Source organism: Scomber japonicus, chromosome 6 (assembly GCF_027409825.1).
Source record: "Scomber japonicus isolate fScoJap1 chromosome 6, fScoJap1.pri, whole genome shotgun sequence".
NCBI classification, from domain to species: domain Eukaryota; kingdom Metazoa; phylum Chordata; class Actinopteri; order Scombriformes; family Scombridae; genus Scomber; species Scomber japonicus.
In genome coordinates this window covers 1,813,599-1,839,593 of record NC_070583.1, presented here as the reverse complement: position 1 = coordinate 1,839,593, position 25,995 = coordinate 1,813,599, and the positions used below count along the sequence as shown (strand labels likewise).

The 25,995-nt window shown below is 43.5% G+C and overlaps 1 protein-coding gene across 2 annotated transcripts in view; it reads left to right on the top strand.

The window, feature by feature from the left end:
• Positions 1-25,995, top strand: part of ngef (neuronal guanine nucleotide exchange factor) — an 82,774-nt gene that overhangs the window by 5,415 nt on the left and 51,364 nt on the right. The window contains exons 3-5 of one of the 2 annotated variants that reach the window (XM_053320722.1): positions 2,229-2,567; positions 3,070-3,134; positions 4,426-4,676. In XM_053320722.1, the coding sequence (XP_053176697.1) occupies positions 2,229-2,567; positions 3,070-3,134; positions 4,426-4,676 (655 nt within the window). The remainder of the gene's footprint in view (positions 1-2,228; positions 2,568-3,069; positions 3,135-4,425; positions 4,677-25,995) is intronic. The other variant, XM_053320723.1, reaches the window with a different exon arrangement.

Here is a 25,995-nt window from a genome sequence, read left to right as displayed (position 1 = left end):
GAACCCATTTGGGATTCCTGCTTCTCAGTTGTGACATCACCACAACCAGGTATAAATACCTGAGATTTTCAAAACCATGGTTCCAGCTGTTGTAGGAAGTAACCACTTTACATAAGTTAACTTAATTAGGCCACACAATCTTCACCTTGTCAGACAAGTAGAGTTTTCAACTGAGCATGTTACCGGATCCAAAGAAGACTGCTATGCAGCCCAGTGGTCTCACCCTTTTCTAAAGAAGTGAAGAAAGGGGTTAACCATACATTTTTTGAGCCAATGGCTCCCCAGCGTCTGAGTCCCAAAGAACCACACTGGACCCGTAAGACGGACTGAAACACACTTGATCTACATCCTAAAGTGACACGAGTAAGAGGCTTAAGATCAGGCAGAGATAGGTTACTAAAATGTGTGCTTTCACCCCCTTTCTCCTCTTATTTTCACAAACATACACGTTCCCACACACAGTTAAGGATAAGATACCTTGGGAGCAGAGTATAGCTTTGTTCCCAAGCGGTCTTATTTCAGACACGTGTTAAGCTGGTGGATCTCACGGTCACCTCCATTGACCGGAATTCTGACGTATTCCCCCATGTGGGTCATATCCTCCATCTAAATGCAATTAATTTACCATTTACAATAGCTTAATACTGGCACTCATATCAGAATTTACCTTCACCAATCAAAGTTTTCTTCCACTCAACAGCTGGTTCAGAGTTAATCAGGAATGACTCATGAAGAAGACCTGATTTGAAGTAACTAACAGTTTACTCGCAGTCACTTCCTCGTTTGTTCCTTGGTAACTGTTCAAAAACCTTATTGTAAAGTGCTACCAAAAAGGTTTTGGCAATTTGAAAATATAATTAAAAAGTGGACATGGTAGTAATTGCTCTCTGTTGTAATTCAGAGGATGGATACTGTGGGAATGTTTCATTGAAGGTTTGACTGCACAACTTGTCAGTTCAAACTTTTACAAGTTTATCACCAGGTGTTGTCATCAAACAGTTGTCAGTGTGAAAATGCTGTGGTGGGGAGGGGACACCACAGCATTAGAGGGGACACTAATCCCAGGCCATGTTCAAAGATAGTCAGATGTGAGTGCTATTTTGTCAGTCTGTTACTCTTGGTCCACAACTTTGGACCCTGTCTAGTGCTGACATCAATCAATATTTATTTATATAGCGCCAAATCACACCAAAAGTCATCTCAAGGCACTTTACACATAGAGCAGGTCTAAACCGAACTCTTCAGGTTTAATTTTAAAGAAACCCAACATTCCCACATGAGCAAGCACTTGGCGACAGTGGCAAGAAAAAACTCAGGAAGAAACCTCAGGCAGAACCAGACTCAGGGTGGGCGGCCATCGGCCTCGACCAGTTGGGGTTGAGAGGAGAGAGGGGAAGGATAGGAGAGAGAAGCACAGTGAAAATCAACAATGAAGCTAGAAGGTCCGGGACTGGAGTCTGTCATCCGGACGTCTACAGGCCCAGATTACCTGTGAGACGAGAAAGCACAGACAACTCCGGGGAAGAAGTTTAGGGTATTGAATGCATTAATAGTACATGAATGTTAATGGATATAGATGGATGGATAGAGAGAGAGAAAGAGGAGGAGAGAGGAGCTCAGTTCATCGTGGGAGTCCTCCGGCAGTCTAAGCCTATAGCAGCATAAACTAGGAGCTGGTCCAGGACAAGTCTGCCTGGCCCTAACTATAAGCTTTATCAAAAAGGAAAGTTTTAAGCCTACTCTTAAATATAGAGAGGGTGTCTGCCCCCCGGACCCAATCTGGAAGATGGTTCCACAGGAGAGGGGCCTGATAACTGAAGGCTCTGCCTTCCAATAGACATAGACTAGATGTAGAGGTACATCATGCTATTACAAAGGTTGTGTCCACAAAATGTGGGCAAAAGGAAATCGCATGGCTGGCCACAATCCCTGAAGCTTACAGTATTTGAACTAAAAATGCAGACTTTGGCATGCTAAATTTGGATGCAGTATTTCTAATGAAGGATGTTGTTGAACAAAAACATAGAATGCTCATCTTTAAAGAAATAAACATACAGCTATGAAAATCCCATAATGAAATTTACAGAGTAAATTGTACATGATCTTACAATAATCAGAGAATATAATATATTAATATGCCTTTTAAGCTATTTTAATTTCAGTTCCTAGGTTGAAGATGACTTGCTATTGATGTGATTCTAAAATGTGTTTTGTACTGTCAAATGTAGCCCTCAGCATTCACCACAGCTCCACCATTCCAGAACTGTGTTGCCAAGCAATAATGAGGCTAACAGCAGACATGCTCTGTACAACACGGATGCTGTGAATAAGAGAAGAGGAGGAGTGGGAGGAGGGAGTGTGGACCTATCTGCTGCCTCTTACAGCCGGAGTAGAGATTTTACAGCTGGCACGATCACTTACCGGACTCACAGCATTCATAGTGGAGACATAGAAAAGCTGTCTGAGCAAACCACTGCAGCCTGCACTGTACAGGAGGTCAGAGGGAAAATCATGAGTTCACAACGGCCCACCTCAGATGGATCAGACCAGGATATCATCAACCTCAGGTCAGACCAAATTACATTGGAAACAGAGGTGCAAAGGATAGAAATGAAAAAGGAGGCTTAAAGTATGGGTTTCTGCTAATAATAAATAGGTAAAAACACGAAACAGGAAAAGAAAAAAGAAAAGAAAAAATACTTTCACTTGTTGAGCTACAAAATGACAAATAAACTGTGAATTATGAGAAAAAAAAGTGATGGGGAGATTGGAGTGATTGAGTTGTGACTTCTAGTGTGGCTACAGAGTGAATGTGAAGGCACATAGTTATTATATGTCTTTATAATTTTTATTAACAAAGAGCAATCAGGGTGGGTTTGGGTTTGGTGGTGAAGACAATGCAAACAATTCATCATTGTGTGTCTGTGTGCTGAAATCCAGCAACAGTGCTGCTTCATTATTTATCTATTTATTTATTTATAGTAAAATGAATTATCAAGCATAAAGTGAATATGTGTATCTGCCTTCCAGCCTGACCAAACATGTATCTGTCCCTTTTTTTCTATTCAGGTTGCTCAGCAATGGTGATGGCCCCCAAACAATATGCCACAGCCTCAAGATTGTCAAAAACACTGGTGAGGAAATAGTCGTTAAAGGGTAACTCATATATTCCACCCACCTTTACCAGCTCCAGAGCTGTTTCTATGAAACCATCTCTTATTTGGCTTACACTTAGTATATGACTAAGACTGGGCATGGGTAAGACACACATTCACATATGCAACACTGCAAAAACAGATTGCTAGTGAACAATTTATTAATTCAACAACAGGCTAAAGGTTCAATGAATTGTATTTATTGCTGCATATCGCTGACTCAGCAAGGTTGAATGCCTCTCTAAACTGATAGTGTACAGTATAGCTACATACTACTCTCCATTGCGTAGTTATGTGTGTACACAGTATAATAGTTATTGGCAGGGATTACTCCAAATTTACTTTCGATGTGAGATGTGTGAAAAATGAAAAGGATAACTTGAAAAGGAGCGACATTGTCTGTATTTTACACATATATACTTTTTCTTTATCTCCAACCTGTACCTTTCTTTGGCTGTGTATGTTCATGCTACATTTTCTCTTATGTAATTCAAAATTCAGTTCTACGCCCACCAAAGCAATCTGCAGTATATAACTGAGGGAGATTATGCAACTGGCCCCTGTTGGTCAAAGTCACCTTCCCTCTTGATATACACACAGTCAATATTCCCTGAAAAGAATGTATGCTCTTATCAGCAACCACCTGAAAATTGGAGAGGGAGACAATATCTATGTTTTCCCCAGACTTCACACTGATTGCAGCAGAGAGAAAAAAAAAACTTTCACTCACCTCACTTGCAGAAAGAAAGCAAATAAGCATTTTTCCTAAAATGTTGAGCTATTGCTTTAACCAATTTTAGTTTAATAAACCTAACCAGACCTTCCATACACTAGCAACTTTGTACAACACACATTATGGCAAATAAATATTAAATTGAAAAACCATGAAGATATCCATCCATCCATCTATCCATCCACCAGTCAATCACAGGGTTAACATACAGAGACAAACAACCATTCACACTCACATCCACACCTGTGGGCAATTTAGTCATCTAACCTAACCTGCATGTTTTTGGTCTGTGGGGGGGGGGGAGGGGTAACTTGCAACAGAAGGGCCCCAGAACATTATTATTATTAGACAACCAGAAGAGGGGCCGCTCCTATCTTAAATTGTTCCTAATGTTTAAAAAAATGTCACTATACTACAATGGTACTCCCTAAAAGCAAAGTGACATGCTTTGACTTTCCATGACTTTCCAAAAAGCTAAATTAAATTCTATCTGGGTATGTAATGCCATAATAATGTCATTTTCTTTTGATCCTCCAGACTTCTTGTACCAGGAATACCGTGACACCTCCAAACAACAGGAGATTGAGCAACGGCGGCAACTTGAGAGTCTTTCTCCTGGAGTCAAGGCGGGGCCTGTAGGGACAGGGTCCAGTGTCATGTCCCCACCAGTGTTACAGTTGCAGTTAAGGAACAGTGCATGCTCACTGAGCTTGTGGCAGAACCTGGAAGCTGTGCAGGCCAGCGGCCTGCTCACCCAGTTACCACAGAAAGAAATCATAATGCAAGAGGTGAGACATTTTGTGAGGGTAAAGGGTTATATGGAAAGGTATGTTATTTATAGCATATTGCAGTCAAAGGGTAAACATGAATTGAAAGGTTTCATGAAATACACATTTGCACTCACACATATAATACCAAAATTAAAGCTGCAAGCAGGGTTGTGTGGAACCTTGCACCCTTGCGCATGTCGGGCCGTGGCAAAGCAGAAAGGTTAGGGGCATTAAGATGCCTTCAGACCCGAGCATTTATCGGACACTGCAATGTGTAGATCAGTGCTGCTGGTGTTTTAAGCAGGGGACGCTCACTTAACGTCTTCATCATAAAACTTGTCATATCCAGACGAGGCAGTTACAAATAAAAGGAGTGTTTAATTATATGCTTCATCTATGCCATAGAACCACAGCAACACACACCTGAAAAAGATTTTTAAAACTAGCCACTAGCATGCCCAATGAATGAACTAACTAACGAAACTTGAACAGGTTACAAAAATCTATGATTGTGTTTTTTATTTACAGTGTGATATGCACAAACGTGAAGGTGAACGTGTCTGAAAATCACCTGGAAAAGAAACGCACTTTGGCATATGACTACTCTCAACAGCTCTGCCATTACACTGACTGTTTAGTTGGCTGTTGAGCTTTCTATCAAGGGCTTTTAGCCCTCCAAACATATCCTCCAATCATCATACAGCAGCAGAGCGTCCGACTCGCTCACTGCTCCATTGACCGCAGGAGACGCTCAGCGTCCAGGGGCGAGACGAGTGTGTCGCATTATCCAATGAGCGTCTTATCCTGTTTTGTCCCAGCTGTTGGGAGAAGCCTCACTGAACACCGTTGAAGCTCTGAGTCTGCTGCGGACTGCTAGTGTGTGATAGGGAAATCACGTCGGAAATAAACAGCTGGTTACAGGATGACATAGTTGTAAAGTCGAACGCATTTAAGTGCGGATTTGATTTGATGTAAATTATAACTTTAGTGTGAATTTAATATGACAGTTGTGACAATTTATTTGATTACATTTTAGGGGAAGGTCCCTTGTTGTCTCAGAGCAATCGCCCCTGACACTCACACAGAGATTCTCTCTCTCTCTCGCTCTCTCTCTCTCACTCACTCACAAAATGCTTAAAAAGAGATACCACCACCTATATTTTAGTTATTGTGTCTTTAGTCCTAATTTCACTGTAATGTTAGTTGTTGCAATACCTAAACATGACAATAGATGGTGCATTAAGCACTATACACTGCTGTGATTAAGCATAACTTATTTAACTTCTTATTATAATAATGAAATGTACCTCAAATCAACTGTAATAGTCAAAATTACCTCCATCATTCCTTTACTGCATTTATGCATTTTAATTTTCTACACTTCATAGTTATGTCTTTTATAAAGTCTTTTTATCTGTTTACAATATTAATAAGAGGAATGCAGCTACTACCAGATCTTTAGTATGTCCTGTTGGAGCTGCTGGATGCAGCCACTGTTATGGACTGAATCTATGTTCCTCTTGAGGAGCTTGGCATAGAGGAAGTGCACATGTGGGCAGATGTGGCCAGCTGCAGAAAGAGCTCAGCAATGCTTGGCCTGCTAAAAACAACTTATAGCTCCATGCTATTGTCTTGATGGCTGCAGCTACTTTAGTGTTTGCATTTTTTTGTTTTAGGTCCCATTCCCCTGTCGTTGTCCTCAACGTTTCGGTGCTGACACTTTAAATGAGTAAACAGATAAAGCAATAAAAGGAATTAAAACTGCAAGCAGTGGTGAACGGGCCCTCGCGCCCCCACACATGTCGGGCTGCGGCTCAGTCGGAGAATGTAGCATCACCAAGGTCTTATGGTTCAGCTGTGTCAATTTCAGGTGTAAATACTTATGATTATGGGAGTAATTAGTGAAAGAATGAAGCAAGTCACTTCCTGTTGCCAGTAGGTGGCGCTATGACTGTCACTAAATATGAGACTGTACATGTGTTCAGACCAGGACGCTGAACAAGCATATTAAATTTGGAAAAGCTCAGACCATGTGGAGTGAAGTTATTAGGGTTTGAAATTTCATGGCGAGACATCGAAATTCGCCACATCACCACGGCAACCAGGAATGACGGACGAAAAAGCTTTTGATAACTTTTCATCTCCAATTTCTCAAGATGTTTCTGAGCGAATTTGAAGTGGATGGGATGAAATCTCTAGGACTAGTTCATTCAAATATGAGACCTGGAAATGACCAAAAAATTGACCAAAATTGAACATTTTTCCCAAGATGGCCGACTTCCTGTTGGACTTAGGGTATTGGTCCAATGGCGTTTTTGTGCGTCTGGAGATGATACATAAACCTACCGAGTTTCATTCTTCTATGTCAATCGGGAAGGCTGAGGTTCAATTTTGAAATATTCAAGGGGGCGCTATTGAGCCGTTTAGTCATGCCCATCCCATTGAAGTATATAGGATGTTTAATGAACCCACTCCAGACGTGTGTGTTGAGTTTCGTTACCGTGGACGCATCCTTTGCCCCTAAAAACTATAATCGTATTATCATGGCGTTGAATGTGTTGTCATGGCAACGGTATTTGATGATGGGTCATGAGTTGCAGACTGTAGCATCACCAAGGTCTTATGGATTAAATCCCTAGGACGCTGAACAAGCATCTGAAATTTGGAAAAGCTGAGACCATGTGGAGTCAAGTTATGAGGAAATTTCATGGCGAAGCATCGAAATTCGCCGCGTCACCACGGCAACCAGGAATGACGGGGGAAAAAGCTTTTGATAAATTTTCATCTCCAATGTCTCAAGATTACTCTGTGTGAATTTGAAGTGGATGGGATGAAATCTCTAGGACTAGTTTGTTCAAATATGATGCCAAATTCGGCATTAAAATCAATAATTTGATTCAAAATGGCCGACTTCCTGTTGGAGTGACGTCATGGGCCCCATTGACTTTTTTGTGCGTCTTGACGTGATGAACATGTGTACCAAGTTTCGTTTCTCTATGTCAATCTGTCGCGACGGGATCGATGTTCTTAATTTTGCAGGTGGCGCTAGAGAGCCATTTTAGCACGCCCGTTTATGCAAACCATAAAATATCAAATTTTTCGCCAGGTCTGACTTGCATGCCAACTTTGGTGAGTTTTGAGGCACGTTCAGGGGGGCAAAAAGGCCGTTACTTTGTCAGAAGAAAAATTAAAACTGCAAGCAGTGATGAACGGGCCCTCGCGCCCCCATGCACCGCCCCGTACTCGCATGTCGGTGCGTGCTGCAGTCACACGGCAGACACAGCGGGCACGTAGACGTCTTGGCACCCGGGCTTGTAATGAACGTTGTGTGATGGGGCTAAGTCACATTGCATGTGTCCACTAGGTGGCGCTAGAGATCACCCACCAATTACATGTCATGTTGCAGTGTGTGATGTGGAGAAGACATCCTGTAAATTTCATATAAATCGGATAATGTTTGTCATATGAGGCTGACTTCCTGTGTCCAGTAGGTGGCGCTGTGTATTTGACACAGTATTGATGCATAGATGTGTTCAGGGCGGGACCCTCTACATGCGTGATGAATTTGGTGTAGACAGGACAATGTCTGTAGGAGTTATAAGGACTTCCTGCCTCATGGCGAAGCATCGAAATTGTACGCACAGCCACGCCCAACAGGAAGAAGTCATAAAAAAGATTTTGCTAACTGGCGCTATGTCTTAGCTGAGTCAATTTCAGGTGTAAATACTTAAGATTATGAGAGTAATTAGTGAAAGAATGAAGCAAGTGACTTCCTGTTACCAGTAGGTGGCGCTATGACTGTCACTAAATATGAGACTGTACATGTGTTCAGACCGGGACACTGAACAAGCATATTAAATTTGGAAAAGCTCAGAGCATGTGTAGTCAAGTTATGAGGGTTTGAAATTTCATGGCGAAGCATCGAAATTCGCTGCTTCACCACGGCAACCAGGAATGGCGGGGGAAAAAGCTTTTGATAACTTCTCATCTCCAATGTCTCAAGATGATTCTGTGTGAATTTGAAGTGGATGGGATGAAATCCCTAGGACTAGTTCGTTCAAATATGAGGCCTTGAAATCATCAAAAAACTCAACACAATTGAGCATTTTTCCAAGATGGCCGACTTCCTGTTGGACTTATGGTATAGGTCCAAATGGGGTTTTTGTGCGTCTGGAGATGATACATAAACCTACCGAATTTCATTCTTCTATGTCAATCGGGAAGGCTGAGGTTCAATTTTGAAATATTCAAGGGGGCGCTATTGAGCCGTTTAGTCACGCCCATCCCATTGAAGTATATAGGATGTTTAATGACCCCACTCCAGACGTGTGTGTTGAGTTTTGTTACCGTGGAGGCATCCTTTGCCCCTGAAAACTGTAATCGTATTTTCATGGCGTTGAATGCGTTGTCATGGCAACGGTATTTGATGATGGGTCACGAGTTACAGACTGTAGCATCACCAAGGTCTTATGTCTCAGCTGAGACAATTTCAGGTGGAAATACTTAAGATTATGGGAATAATTCATGAACAAATGACGCAAGTGACTTCCTGTTGCCAGTAGGTGGCGCTATGGCTGTCACTAAATATGAGACTGTACATGTGTTCAGAGCAGGACGCTGAACAAGCATATTAAATTTGGTAAAGCTCATACTATGTGGAGTCAAGTTATGAGGGTTTGAAATTTCATGGCGAAGCATCGAAATTCGCCGCGTCACCACGGCAACCAGGAATGACGGACGAAAAAGCTTTTGATAACTTTTCATCTCCAATGTCTCAAGATGAGTCTGTGTGAATTTGAAGTGGATGAGATGAAATCTCTAGGACTAGTTCGTTAAAGTACGAGGAGTGGAAAACGCCAAAATCGCACATATTTTTCAAAATGGCCGACTTCCTGTTGGAGTGACGTCATGGGCCCCACTGACTTTTTTGTGCGTCTGGACATGATACATATATATACCAAATTTCGTTCATGTACGTCAATCCCTCACATTTTTATATTCAATAGGGGGCGCTAGAGAGCCATTTTGGCACGCCCATTTCTGCAAACCATAAAATATCAAAATTTTCGCCGGGTCTGGCTTGCGTGCAAACTTTGGTGACTTTTAAGGCACGTTCAGGGGGTCAAAAAGGGCGTTGTTTTGGGAGAAGAAAAATAATTAAAACTGCAAGCAGTGATGAACGGGCCCTCGCGCCCCCATGCACCGCCTCGTACGCGCATGTCGGTGCATGCTGCAGTCACACGGCAGACACAGCGGGCACGTAGACGTCTTGGCACCGGGGCTTGTAATTAACACTGTGTGATGGGGCTAAGTCACATTGCATGTGTCCACTAGGTGGCGCTAGAGATCACCCACTAATTACATGTCATGTTGCAGTGTATGATGTCGAGAACACATTCTGTAAATTTCATGTAAATCGGATAATGTTTGTCATATGAGGCTGACTTCCTGTGTCCAGTAGGTGGCGCTGTGTATTTGACACAGTATTGATGCGTAGATGTGTTCAGGGCGGGACCCTCTACATGCATGATGAATTTGGTGTAGATCAGACAATGTCTGTAGGAGTTATAAGGACTTCCTGCCTAATGGCGAAGCATCGAAATTGTCTGCACAGCCACGCCCAACAGGAAGAAGTCATAAAAAAGATGTTGATAACTGGTGTTATGTCTTAGCTGAGTCAATTTCAGGTGTAAATACTTAAGATTATGGGAGTAATAATTAGTGAAAGAATGAAGCAAGTGACTTCCTGTTGCCAGTAGGTGGCGCTATGACTGTCACTAAATATGAGACTGTACATGTGTTCAGAGCAGGACCCTGAACAGGCATCTGAAATTTAGAAAAGCTCAGACCATGTGGAGTCAAGTTATGAGGGTTTGAAATTTCATGGCGAGACATCGAAATTCGCCATGTCACCATGGCAACCAGGAATGACTGAGGAAAAAGATTTTGATAACTTTTCATCTCCAATGTCTGGAGATTCTGTGTGAATTTGAAGAGGATGGGGTGAAATACCTAGGAGTAGTTCGTTCAAATATGATGCGTGGAAATGACCAAAAAACTCAACACAATTGAGCATTTTTCCCAAGATGGCCGACTTCCTGTTGGACTTAGGGTATGGGTCCAAATGGCATTTCTGTGCATCTAGAGATGATACATAAACCTACCGAATTTCATTCTTCTATGTCAATCGGGAAGGCTGAGGTTCAATTTTGAAATATTCAAGGGGGCGCTATTGAGCCATTTAGTCACGCCCATCCCATTGAAGTATATAGGATGTGAAATGACCCCACTCCAGACGTGTGTGTTGAGTTTCGTTACTGTGGAGGCATCTTTTGCCTCTGAAAACTGTAATCGTACTTTCATGGCGTTGCATGCGTTGTCATGGCAACAGTAATTGATGATGGGTCACGAGTTGCAGAATGTGGCATCACCAAGGTCTTATGTCTCAGCTGAGTCAATTTCAGGTGGAAATACTTAAGATTATGGGAGTAATTAGTGAAAGAATGAAGCAAGTGACTTCCTGTTGCCAGTAGGTGGCGCTATGACTGTCACTAAATATGAGACTGTACATGTGTTCAGAGCAGGACACTGAACAAGCATCTGAAATTTGGGAAAGCTCAGACCATGTGGAGTCAAGTTATGAGGGTTTGAAATTTCATGGCGAAGCATCGAAATTCGCCGCGTCACCACGGCAACCAGGAATGACGGGGGAAAAACCTTTTGATAACTTTTCATCTCCAATATCTCAAGATGACTCTGTGTGAATTTGAAGTGGATGGGAAGAAATCTCTAGGACTAGTTCGCTCAAATATGATGCCAGATTCAGCATTAAAATCAATATTTTGATTCAAAATGGCCGACTTCCTGTTGGTGGTAGGGTATGTGTCCAAGAGACTTTTTGGTGCGTCTTGACATGATGAACATGTGTACCAAGTTTCGTTTCTCTATGTCAATCTGTCACGAGGGGCTCGCTTTTATTGATTTTGTAGGGGGCGCTAGAGAGCCATTTTTCCACGCCCATTTCTGCAAACCATAAAATATCAAAATTTTCGCCGGGTCTGGCTTGCGTGCAAACTTTGGTGACTTTTAAGGCACGTTCAGGGGGGCAAAAAGGGCGTCGTTGTGCAAGAAGAAAAAGATGAAGAAGAATTAAAACTGCAAGCAGTGATGAACGGGCCCTCGCGCCCCCACGCATGTCGGGCTGCGGCTCGGTCGCAGAATGTAGCATCACCAAGGTCTTATGTCTCAGCTGAGTTAATTTCAGGTGTAAATACTTAAGATTATGGGAGTAATTAGTCAACGAATGAAGCAAGTGACTTACTGTTGCCAGTAGGTGGCGCTATGACTGTCACTAAATATGAGACTGTACATGTGTTCAGACCGGGACACTGAACGAGCATATTAAATTTGGGAAAGCTCAGACCATGTGGAGTCAAGTTATGAGGGTTTGAAATTTCATGGCGAAGCATCGAAATTCGCCGCTTCACCACTGCAACCAGGAATGACGAGGGAAAAAGATTTTGATAAGTTGTCATCTCCAATGTCTCAAGATGATTCCTTGTGAATTTGAAGTGGATGGGATGAAATCCCTAGGACTAGTTCGTTCAAATATGAGGCCTGGAAATGACCAAAAAATGCACCAAAATTGAGCATTTTTCCCAAGATGGCCGACTTCCTGTTGGACTTAGGGTATGGGTCCAAATGGCGTTTTTGTGCGTCTGGAGATGATACATAAACCTACCGAGTTTCATTCTTCTACGTCAATCGGGAAGGCTGAGGTTCGATTTTGAAATATTCAAGGGGGCGCTATTGAGCCGTTTAGTCACGCCCATCCCATTGAAGTATATAGGATGTTAAATGACCCCACTCCAGACGTGTGTGTTGAGTTTCGTTACCGTGGAGGCATCCTTTGCCTCTGAAAACTGTAATCGTATTTTCATGGCGTTGAATGTGTTGTCATGGCAACGGTATTTGATGATGCGTCACGAGTTGCAGAATGTAGCATGACCAAGGTCTTATGTCTCAGCTGAGTCAATTTCAGGTGGAAATACTTAAGATTATGGGAGTAATTAATGAACAAATAACGCAAGTGACTTCCTGTTGCCAGTAGGTGGCGCTATGACTGTCACTAAATATGAGACTGTACATGTGTTCAGACCAGGACGCTGAACAAGCATATTAAATTTGTAAAAGCTCAGATCATGTGGAGTCAAGTTATGAGGGTTTGAAATTTCATGGCGAAGCATCGAAATTCGCCGCGTCACCACGGCAACCAGGAATGACGTGGGAAAAAGCTTTTGATAACTTTTCATCTCCAATGTCTCAAGATGACTCTGTGTGAATTTGAAGTGGATGGGATGAAATCTCTAGGAGTAGTGCGTTCAAATATGATGCCACAATTTGCATTAAAATCAATATTTTGATTCAAAATGGCCGACTTCCTGTTGGTGTTAGGGTATGTGTCCAAGAGACTTTTTGGTGCGTCTTCACATGATGAACATGTGTACCAAGTTTCGTTTCTCTATGTCAATCTGTCACGAGGGGCTCGCTTTTATTGATTTTGTAGGGGGCGCTAGAGAGCCATTTTGACACGCCCATTTGTGCAGACCATAAAATATCGAAATTTTCGCCGGGTGTGGCTTGCGTGCAAACTTTGGTGACTTTTACGGCACGTTCAGGGGGGCAAAAAGGGCGTCGTTGTGCAAAAAGAAAAAGAAGAAGAATTAAAACTGCAAGCAGTGATGAACGGGCCCTCGCGCCCCCACGCACCGCCTTGTACGCGCATGTCGGTGCATGCTGCAGTCACATGGCAGACACAGCGGGCACGTAGACGTCTTGGCACCGGGGCTTGTAATGAACACTGTGTGATGGGGCTAAGTCACATTGCATGTGTCCACTAGGTGGCGCTAGAGATCACCCACCAATTACATGTCATGTTGCAGTGTATGATGTAGAGAACACATCTTCTAAATTTCATGTAAATCGGATAATGTTTGTCATATGAGGCTGACTTCCTGTGTCCAGTAGGTGGCGCTGTGTATATGAAGCAGTATTGATGCATAGATGTGTTCAGGGCGGGACCCTCTACATGCGTGAGCAATTTGGTGTAGGTGGGACAATGTCTGTAGGAGTTATAAGGACTTCCTGCTTCATGGCGAAGCATCGAAATTGTTTGCACAGCCACGCCCAACAGGAAGAAGTCATAAAAAAGCTTTTGATAACTTGTCATCTCCAATGTCTCAAGCTGACTCTGTGTGAATTTGAAGTGGATGGGATGAAATCTCTAGGACTAGTGCGTTCAAATATGAGGCCTGGAAATGACCACAAAACTCACCAAAATTGAGCATTTTTCCCAAGATGGCCGACTTCCTGTTGGACTTAGGGTATGGGTCCAAATGGCGTTTTTGTGCGTCTGGAGATGATACATAAACCTACCGAATTTCATTCTTCTATGTCAATCGGGAAGTCTGAGGTTCAATTATGAAATATTCAAGGGGGCGCTATTGAGCCATTTAGTCACGGCCATCCCATTGAAGTATATAGGATGTGAAATGAACCCACTCCAGACGTGTGTGTTGAGTTTTGTTACCGTGGAGGCATCCTTTGCCTCTGAAAACTGTAATCGTATTTCATGGCGTTGAATGCGTTGTCATGGCAACAGTATTTGATGATGGGTCACGAGTTGCAGAATGTAGCATCACCAAGGTCTTATGTCTCAGCTGAATCAATTTCAGGTGTAAATACTTAAGATTATGGGAGTAATTAGTGAAAGAATGAGGCAAGTGACTTCCTGTTGCCAGTAGGGGGCGCTATGACTGTCACTAAATACGAGACTGTACATGTGTTCAGACGGGGACACTGTACAAGCATATTAAATTTGGAAAAGCTCAGACCATGTGGAGTCAAGTTATGAGGGTTTGAATTTTCATGGCGAAGGATCGAAATTCGCCACGTCACCACGGCAACCAGGAAAGACGAGGGAAAAAGCTTTTGATAACTTTTCATCTCCAATGTCTCAAGATGATCCTGTGTGAATTTGAAGTGGATGGGATGAAGATTATGGGAGTAATTAGTGAAAGAATGAAGCAAGTGACTTCCTGTTGCCAGTAGGGGGCGCTATGACTGTCACTAAATACGAGACTGTACATGTGTTCAGACCAGGACGCTGAACAAGCATATGAAATTTGGAAAAGCTCAGACAATGTGGAGTCAAGTTATGAGGGTTTGAAATTTCATGGCGAAGCATCGAAATTCGCCGCATCACCACGGCAACCAGGAATGACGGGGGGAAAAACCTTTTGATAACTTTTCATCTCCAATGTCTCAAGATGATTCTGTGTGAATTTGAAGTGGATGGGAAGAAAACTCTAGGAGTAGTGCATTCAAATATGATGCCACAATTTGCATTAAAATCAATATTTTGATTCAAAATGGCCGACTTCCTGTTGGTGTTAGGGTATGTGTCCAAGAGACTTTTTGGTGCGTCTTGACATGTTGAACATGTGTACCAAGTTTCGTTTCTCTATATCAATCTGTCACGAGGGGCTCGCTTTTATTGATTTTGTAGGGGGCGCTAGAGAGCCATTTTGTCACGCCCATTTGTGCAAACCATAAAATATCGAAATTTTCGCCGGGTCTGGCTTGCGTGCAAACTTTGGTGATTTTCGGGGCACGTTCAGGGGGGCAAAAAGGCCGTCGTCGTGCAAGAAAAAGAAAAATAATAATAATAATAATCTTGACAGATACAATAGGGCTTCGCGCTGGTCAGCGCTCGGGCCCTAATTAAAACTGCAAGCAGTGATGAACGGGCCCTCGCGCCCCCATGCACCGCCTTGTACGCGCATGCCGGTGCATGCTGCAGTCACATGCAGACACAGCGGGTACGTAGACGTCTTGGCACCCGGGCTTGTAATGAATGTTGTGTGATGGGGCTAAGTCACATTGCATGTGTCCACTAGGTGGCGCTAGAGATCACCCACCAATTATATGTCATGTTGCAGTGTGTGATGTGGAGAACACATCCTGTAAATGTCATGTAAATCGGATAATGTTTGTCATATGAGGCTGACTTCCTGTGTCCAGTAGGTGGCGCTGTGTATATGAAGCTGTATTGATGCATAGATGTGTTCAGGGCGACCCTCTACATGTGTGATCAATTTGGTGTAGGTGGGACAATGTCTGTAGGAGTTATAAGGACTTCCTGCTTTATGGCGAAGCATCGAAATTGTTTGCACAGCCACGCCCAACAGGAAGAAGTCATAAAAAAGCTTTTGATAACTTGTCATCTCCAATGTCTCAAGATGACTCTGTGCGAATGTGAAGTGGATGGGATGAAATCTCTAGGACTAGTGCGTTCAAATATGAGGCCTGGAAATGACCAAAACACTCACCAAAATTGAGCATTTTTCCCAAGATGGCCGACTTCCTGTTGGTCTTAGGGTATGGGTCCAAATGGCGTTTTAGTGCGTCTGGAGATGATACATAAACCTACCGAATTTCATTCTTCTATGTCAATAGGGAAGTCTGAGGTTCAATTTTGAAATATTCAAGGGGGCGCTATTGAGCCATTTAGTCACGGCCATCCCATTGAAGTATATAGGATGTTAAATGACCACACTCCAGACGTGTGTGTTGAGTTTCGTTACCGTGGAGGCATCCTTTGCCCCTGAAAAGTGTAATCGTATTTCATGGCGTTGAATGCGTTGTCATGGCAACAGTATTTGATGATGGGTCACGAGTTGCAGAATGTAGCATCACCAAGGTCTTATGTCTCAGCTGAGTCGATTTCAGGTGGAAATACTTAAGATTATGGGAGTAATTAGTGAAAGAATGAAGCAAGTGACTTCCTGTTGCCAGTAGGGGGCGCTATGACTGTCACAAAATATGAGACTGCACATGTGTTCAGACTGGGACACTGAACAAGCATATTAAATTTGGAAAAGCTCAGACCATGTGGAGTCAAGTTATGAGGGTTTGAATTTTCATGGCGAAGGATCGAAATTCGCCGCGTCACCACGGCAACCAGGAATGACGGGGGAAAAAGCTTTTGATAACTTGTCATCTCCAATGTCTCAAGATGATTCTGTGTGAATTTGAAGTGGATGGGAAGAAAACTGTAGGAGTAGTGCGTTCAAATATGATGCCACAATTTGCATTAAAATCAATATTTTGATTCAAAATGGCCGACTTCCTGTTGGTGTTAGGGTATGTGTCCAAGAGACTTTTTGGTGCGTCTTGACATGTTGAACATGTGTACCAAGTTTCGTTTCTCTATGTCAATCTGTCACGAGGGGCTCGCTTTTATTGATTTTGTAGGGGGCGCTAGAGAGCCATTTTGGCACGCCCATTTGTGCAAACCATAAAATATCGAAATTTTCGCCGGGTCTGGCATGCGTGCAGACTTTGGTGAGTTTCGGGGCACGTTCAGGGGGGCAAAAAGGCCGTCGTCGGGAGAGAAAAAAAAAAATAATAATAATCATGGCAAAAACAATAGGGCTTCGCGCTGGTCAGCGCTCGGGCCCTAATTAAAGCTGCAAGCAGCGATGATCGGGCCCAAGCCCCCCCACGCACCGCCCCGTACGCGCATGTCGGTGCGTGCTGCAGTCACACGGCAGACACAGCGGGCACGTAGGCGTCTTGGCACCCGGGCTCGTAATGAACGTTGTGTGATGGGCCTAAGTCACATTGCATGTGTCCACTAGGTGGCGCTAGAGATCACCCACCAATTACATGTCATGTTGCAGTGTGTGATGTGGAGAACACATCCTGTAAATTTCATGTAAATCGGATAATGTTTGTCATATGAGGCTGACTTCCTGTTTCCAGTAGGTGGCGCTGTGTATATGAAGCAGTATTGATGCATAGATGTGTTCAGGGCGGGACCCTCTACATGTGTGATCAATTTGGTGTAGACGGGACAATGTCTGTAGGAGTTATAAGGACTTCCTGCTTCATGGCGAAGCATCGAAATTGTTTGCACAGCCACGCCCAACAGGAAGAAGTCATAAAAAAGCTTTTGATAACTTGTCATCTCCAATGTCTCAAGATGATTCTGTGTGAATTTGAAGTGGATGGGATGGAATCTCTAGGACTAGTTTGTTCAAATATGAGGCCTGGAAATGACCAAAAAACTCACTAAAATATAGCATTTTTCCCAAGATGGCCGACTTCCTGTTGGACTTAGGGTATGGGTCCAAATGGCGTTTTTGTGCGTCTGGAGATGATACATAAACCTACCGAATTTCATTCTTCTATGTCAATCGGGAAGGCTGAGGTTCAATTTTGAAATAATCAAGGGGGCGCAATTGAGCCGTTTAGCCACGCCCATCCCATTGAAGTATATAGGATGTTAAATGAACCCACTCCAGACGTGTGTGTTGAGTTTCATTACCGTGGATGCATCCTTTGCCCCTGAAAACTGTAATCGTATTTTCATGGCGTTGAATGTGTTGTCATGGCAACAGTATTTGATGATGGGTCATGAGTTGCACAATGTAGCATCACCAAGGTCTTATGTCTCAGCTGAGTTAATTTCAGGTATAAATACTTAAGATTATGGGAGTAATCAGTGAAAGACTGAAGCAAGTGACTTCCTGTTGCCAGTAGGTGGCGCTATGACTGTCACTAAATATGAGACTGTACATGTGTTCAGACCGGGACGCTGAACAAGCATCTGAAATTTGGAAAAGCTGAGACCATGTGGAGTCAAGTTATGAGGGTTTGAAATTTCATGGCGAAGGATCGAATGGTGAAGGAAATTGTTGGCGCCGCCACGGCCAAACCGGATCCCTAATCAGAAAGTTTTTGATAACTTTTCATCTCCAATGTCTGAAGATGGTTCTGAGTGAATTTGAAGTCGGTCGGATTAAATCTCTAGGAGGAGTTCGCTCAAATACGATGCGTGGAAAACACCAAAATGATGCCAAAAACGCAGATTCGATACAAAGTGGCCGACTTCCTGTAGGAGTGAGGGCATGTGTCCCAGAGACTTTTTTGTGCGTCTTTACACTATATATATGTGTACCGAATTTCGTTTGTCTAGGACAATCTCAGTGGTGGGGCTCGCTTTTTTAAATTTTCTAGGGGGCGCTATTGAGCCATTTTGCCACGGCCATTTTGGCGGACCTTAAAATATCGAATTTTTCGCTGGGTCGGACATGATTGCACATTTTGGTGACTTTTCAGGCACGTTTAGGCTGTCAAAAAGGCGATTGTTTTGTGAGACGAATAATAATTAAAACTGCAAGCAGTGATGAACGGGCCCTCGCGCCCCCACGCACCGCCTTGTACGCGCATGTCGGTGCATGCTGCAGTCACATGGCAGACACAGCGGGCACGTAGACGTCTTGGCAGCGGGGCTTGTAATGAACACTGTGTGATGGGGCTAAGTCACATTGCATGTGTCCACTAGGTGGCGCTAGAGATCACCCACCAATTACATGTCATGTTGCAGTGTGTGATGTAGAGAACACATCCTGTAAATTTCATGTAAATCGGATAATGTTTGTCATATGAGGCTGACTTCCTGTGTCCAGTAGGTGGCGCTGTGTATATGAAGCAGTATTGATGCATAGATGTGTTCAGGGCGGGACCCTCTACATGCGTGAGCAATTTGGTGTAGGTGGGACAATGTCTGTAGGAGTTATAAGGACTTCCTGCTTCATGGCGAAGCATCGAAATTGTTTGCACAGCCACGCCCAACAGGAAGAAGTCATAAAAAAGATGTTGATAACTTGTCATCTCCAATGTCTCAAGCTGACTCTGTGTGAATTTGAAGTGGATGGGATGAAATCTCTAGGACTAGTTGGTTCAAATATGAGGCCTGGAAATGACCACAAAACTCACCAAAATTGAGCATTTTTCCCAAGATGGCCGACTTCCTGTTGGACTTAGGGTATGGGTCCAAATGGCGTTTTTGTGCGTCTGGAGATGATACATAAACCTACCGAATTTCATTCTTCTATGTCAATCGGGAAGTCTGAGGTTCAATTATGAAATATTCAAGGGGGCGCTATTGAGCCATTTAGTCACACCCATCCCATTGAAGTATATAGGATGTGAAATGACCCCACTCCAGACGTGTGTGTTGAGTTTCGTTACCGTGGAGGCATCCTTTGCCTCTGAAAACTGTAATCGTATTTCATGGCGTTGAATGCGTTGTCATGGCAACAGTATTTGATGATGGGTCACGAGTTGCAGAATGTAGCATCACCATGGTCTTATGTCTCAGCTGAGTCAATTTCAGGTGTAAATACTTAAGATTATGGGAGTAATTAGTGAAAGAATGAAGCAAGTGACTTCCTGTTGCCAGTAGGTGGCGCTATGACTGTCACTAAATATGAGACTGTACATGTGTTCAGACCGGGACACTGAACAAGCATATTAAATTTGGAAAAGCTCAGACCATGTGGAGTCAAGTTATGAGGGTTTGAATTTTCATGGCGAAGGATCGAAATTCGCCACGTCACCACGGCAACCAGGAATGACGAGGGAAAAAGCTTTTGATAACTTTTCATCTCCAATGTCTCAAGATGATCCTGTGTGAATTTGAAGTGGATGGGATGAAGATTATGGGAGTAATTAGTGAAAGAATGAAGCAAGTGACTTCCTGTTGCCAGTAGGGGGCGCTATGACTGTCACTAAATATGAGACTGTACATGTCTTCAGAGCTGGACCCTGAACAGGCATCTGAAATTTGGAAAAGCTCAGACCATGTGGAGTCAAGTTATGAGAGTTTGAAATTTCATGGCGAAGCATCGAAATTCGCCGCATCACCACGGCAACCAGGAATGACGTGGGAAAAAGCTTTTGATAACTTTTCATCTCCAATGTTTCAAGATGACTCTGTGTGAATTTGAAGTGGATGGGATGAAATCTCTAGGAGTAGTGCGTTCAAATATGATGGCACAATTTGCATTAAAATCAATATTTGATTCAAAATGGCCGACTTCCTGTTGGTGTTAGGGTATGTGTCCAAGAGACTTTTTGGTGCGTCTTGACATGATGAACATGTGTACCAAGTTTCGTTTCTCTATGTCAATCTGTCACGAGGGGCTCGCTTTTATTGATTTTGTAGGGGGCGCTAGAGAGCCATTTTGACACGCCCATTTGTGCAGACCATAAAATATCGAAATTTTCGCCGGGTCTGGCTTGCGTGCAAACTTTGGTGACTTTTACGGCACGTTCAGGGGGGCAAAAAGGCCGTCGTTGTGAGAGAAGAAAAATAATAATTAAAACTGCAAGCAGTGATGAACGGGCCCTCGCGCCCCCACGCACCGCCTTGTACGCGCATGTCAGTGCATGCTGCAGTCACATGGCAGACACAGCGGGCACGTAGACGTCTTGGCACCGGGGCTTGTAATGAACACTGTGTGATGGGGCTAAGTCAAATTGCATGTGTCCACTAGGTGGCGCTAGAGATCACCCACCAATTACATGTCATGTTGCAGTGTGTGATGTGGAGAACACATCCTGTAAATTTCATGTAAATCGGATAATGTTTGTCATATGAGGCTGACTTCCTGTGTCCAGTAGGTGGCGCTGTGTATATGAAGCAGTATTGATGCATAGATGTGTTCAGGGCGGGACCCTCTACATGTGTGATCAATTTGGTGTAGGTGGGACAATGTCTGTAGGAGTTATAAGGACTTCCTGCTTCATGGCGAAGCATCGAAATTGTTTGCACAGCCACGCCCAACAGGAAGAAGTCATAAAAAAGCTTTTGATAACTTGTCATCTCCAATGTCTCAAGATGATTGTGTGTGAATTTGAAGTGGATGGGATGAAATCTCTAGGACTAGTGCGTTCAAATATGAGGCCTGGAAATGACCACAAAACTCACCAAAATTGAGCATTTTTCCCAAGATGGCCGACTTCCTGTTGGACTTAGGGTATGGGTCCAAATGGCGTTTTTGTGCGTCTGGAGATGATACATAAACCTACCGAATTTCATTCTTCTATGTCAATCGGGAAGTCTGAGGTTCAATTATGAAATATTCAAGGGGGCGCTATTGAGCCATTTAGTCACGGCCATCCCATTGAAGTATATAGGATGTGAAATGACCCCACTCCAGACATGTGTGTTGAGTTTCGTTACCCTGGAGGCATCCGTTGCCTCTGAAAACTGTAATCGTATTTCATGGCGTTGAATGTGTTGTCATGGCAACGGTATTTGATGATGGGTCATGAGTTGCAGAATGTAGCATCACCAAGGTCTTATGTCTCAGCTGAGTTAATTTCAGGTGTAAATACTTAAGATTATGGGAGTAATTAGTGAAAGAATGAAGCAAGTGACTTCCTGTTGCCAGTAGGGGGCGCTATGACTGTCACTAAATATGAGACTGTACATGTGTTCAGACCAGGACGCTGAACAAGCATATTAAATTTGGAAAAGCTCAGACCATGTGGAGTCAAGTTATGAGGGTTTGAATTTTCATGGCGAAGGATCGAAATTCGCCACGTCACCACGGCAACCAGGAATGACGAGGGAAAAAGCTTTTGATAACTATTCATCTCCAATGTCTCAAGATGATCCTGTGTGAATTTGAAGTGGATGGGATGAAGATTATGGGAGTAATTAGTGAAAGAATGAAGCAAGTGACTTCCTGTTGCCAGTAGGGGGCGCTATGACTGTCACTAAATATGAGACTGTACATGTGTTCAGACCAGGACCCTGAACAAGCATCTGAAATTTGGAAAAGCTCAGACCATGTGGAGTCAAGTTATGAGGGTTTGAAATTTCATGGCGAAGCATCGAAATTCGCCGCATCACCATGGCAACCAGGAATGACGGGGGGAAAATCCTTTTGATAACTTTTCATCTCCAATGTCTCAAGATGACTCTGTGTGAATTTGAAGTGGATGGGAAGAAAACTCTAGGACTAGTGCGTTCAAATATGATGCCACAATTTGCATTAAAATCAATATTTTGATTCAAAATGGCCGACTTCCTGTTGGTGTTAGGGTATGTGTCCAAGAGACTTTTTGGTGCGTCTTGACATGTTGAACATGTGTACCAAGTTTCGTTTCTCTATGTCAATCTGTCACGAGGGGCTCGCTTTTATTGATTTTGTAGGGGGCGCTAGAGAGCCATTTTGTCACGCCCATTTGTGAAAACCATAAAATATCGAAATTTTCGCCGGGTCTGGCTTGCGTGCAAACTTTGGTGAGATTCGGGGCACGTTCAGTGGGGCAAAAAGGCCGTCGTCGTGCAAGAAAAAGAAAAATAATAATAATAATCTTGACAGATACAATAGGGCTTCGCGCTGGTCAGCGCTCGGGCCCTAATAATCATGGCAAAAACAATAGGGCTTCGCGCTGGTCAGCGCTCGGGCCCTAATTAAAACTGCAAGCAGTGATGAACGGGCCCTCGCGCCCCCATGCACCGCCTTGTACGCGCATGCCGGTGCATGCTGCAGTCACATGCAGACACAGCGGGTACGTAGACGTCTTGGCACCCGGGCTTGTAATGAATGTTGTGTGATGGGGCTAAGTCACATTGCATGTGTCCACTAGGTGGCGCTAGAGATCGCCCACCAATTATATGTCATGTTGTAGTGTGTGATGTGGAGAACACATCCTGTAAATTTCATGTAAATCGGATAATGTTTGTCATGTGAGGCTGACTTCCTGTGTCCAGTAGGTGGCGCTGTGTATTTAACACAGTATTGATGCATAGATGTGTTCAGGGCGGGACCCTCTACATGTGTGATCAATTTGGTGTAGACGGGACAATGTCTGTAGGAGTTATAAGGACTTCCTGCTTCATGGCGAAGCATCGAAATTGTTTGCACAGCCACGCCCAACAGGAAGAAGTTATAAAAAAGCTTTTGATAACTTGTCATCTCCAATGTCTCAAGCTGACTCTGTGTGAATTTGAAGTGGATGGGATGAAATCTCTAGGAGTAGTTTGTTCAAATATGAGGCGTGGAAATGACCAAAACATTCACCAAAATTGAGCATTTTTCCCAAGATGGCCGACTTCCTGTTGGTCTTAGGGTATGGGTCCAAATGGCGTTTTTGTGCGTCTGGAGATGATACATAAACCTACCGAGTTTCATTCTTCTATGTCAATCGGGAAGGCTGAGGTTCAATTTTGAAATATTCAAGGGGGCACTATTGAGCCGTTTAGCCACGCCCATCCCATTGAAGTATATAGGATGTTAAATGACCCCACTCCAGACGTGTGTGTTGAGTTTCGTTACCGTGAAGGCATCCTTTGCCTCTGAAAACTGTAATCGTATTTTCATGGCGTTGAATGCGTTGTCATGGCAACGGTATTTGATGATGGGTCATGAGTTGCAGAATGTAGCATCACCAAGGTCTTATGTCTCAGCTGAGTAAATTTCAGGTGTAAATATTTAAGATTATGGGAGTAATTAGTGAACGAATGAAGCAAGTCACTTCCTGTCGCCATTAGGGGGCGCTATGACTGTCACTAAATATGAGACTGTACATGTGTTCAGACCAGGACACTGAACAAGCATATTAAATTTGGAAAAGCTCAGACCATGTGGAGTCAAGTTATGAGGGTTTGAAATTTCATGGCGAAGCATCGAAATTCGCCGCGTCACCACGGCAACCAGGAATGACGGGGGAAAAAGCTTTTGATAACTTTTCATCTCCAATGTCTCAAGATGACTCTGTGTGAATTTGAAGTGGATGAGATGAAAACTCTAGGACTAGTTCGCTCAAATATGATGCCAAATTTGGCATTAAAATCAATATTTTGATTCAAAATGGCCGACTTCCTGTTGGTGTTAGGGTATGTGTCCAAGAGACTTTTTGGTGCGTCTTGGCATGATGAACATGTGTACCGAATTTTGTTTCTCTATGTCAATCTGTCTCGAGGGGCTCGATTTTATAGATTTTGCAGGGGGCGCTAGAGAGCCATTTTGCCTCGCCCATTTCTGCAAACCATAAAATATCGAAATTTTCGCCGGGTCTGGCTTGCGTGCAAACTTTGGTGACTTTTAAGGCACGTTCAGGGGGTCAAAAAGGCCGTCGTTGTGCAAGAAAAAGAAAAATAATTAAAACTGCAAGCAGTGATGAACGGGCCCTCGCGCCCCCATGCACCGCCCCGTACTCGCATGTCGGTGCGTGCTGCAGTCACACGGAAGACACAGCGGACACGTAGACGTCTTGGCACCTGGGCTTGTAATGAACATGGTGTGATGGGGCTAAGTCACATTGCATGTGTCCACTAGGTGGCGCTAGAGATCACCCACCAATTACATGTCATGTTGCAGTGTGTGATGTGGAGAACACATCCTCTAAATTTCATGTAAATCGGATAATGTTTGTCATATGAGGCTGACTTCCTGTGTCCAGTAGGTGGCGCTGTGTATATGAAGCTGTATTGATGCATAGATGTGTTCAGGGCGGGACCCTCTACATGTGTGATCAATTTGGTGTAGACGGGACAATGTCTGTAGGATTTATAAGGACTTCCTGCTTTATGGCGAAGCATCGAAATTGTTTGCACAGCCACGCCCAACAGGAAGAAGTCATAAAAAAGCTTTTGATAACTTGTCATCTCCAATGTCTCAAGATGACTCTGTGCGAATGTGAAGTGGATGGGATGAAATCTCTAGGACTAGTGCGTTCAAATATGAGGCCTGGAAATGACCAAAACACTCACCAAAATTGAGCATTTTTCCCAAGATGGCCGACTTCCTGTTGGTCTTAGGGTATGGGTCCAAATGGCGTTTTTGTGCGTCTGGAGATGATACATAAACCTACCGAATTTCATTCTTCTATGTCAATGGGGAAGTCTGAGGTTCAATTTTGAAATATTCAAGGGGGCGCTATTGAGCCATTTAGTCACGGCCATCCCATTGAAGTATATAGGATGTTAAATGACCACACTCCAGACGTGTGTGTTGAGTTTCGTTACCGTGGAGGCATCCTTTGCCCCTGAAAAGTGTAATCGTATTTCATGGCGTTGAATGCGTTGTCATGGCAACAGTATTTGATGATGGGTCACGAGTTGCAGAATGTAGCATCACCAAGGTCTTATGTCTCAGCTGAGTCAATTTCAGGTGGAAATACTTAAGATTATGGGAGTAATTAGTGAAAGAATGAAGCAAGTGACTTCCTGTTGCCAGTAGGGGGCGCTATGACTGTCACAAAATATGAGACTGCACATGTGTTCAGACTGGGACACTGAACAAGCATCTGAAATTCGGAGAAGCTCAGACCATGTGGAGTCAAGTTATGAGGGTTTGAATTTTCATGGCGAAGGATCGAAATTCGTCGCGTCACCACGGCAACCAGGAATGACGAGGGAAAAAGCTTTTGATAACTTGTCATCTCCAATGTCTCAAGATGATCCTGTGTG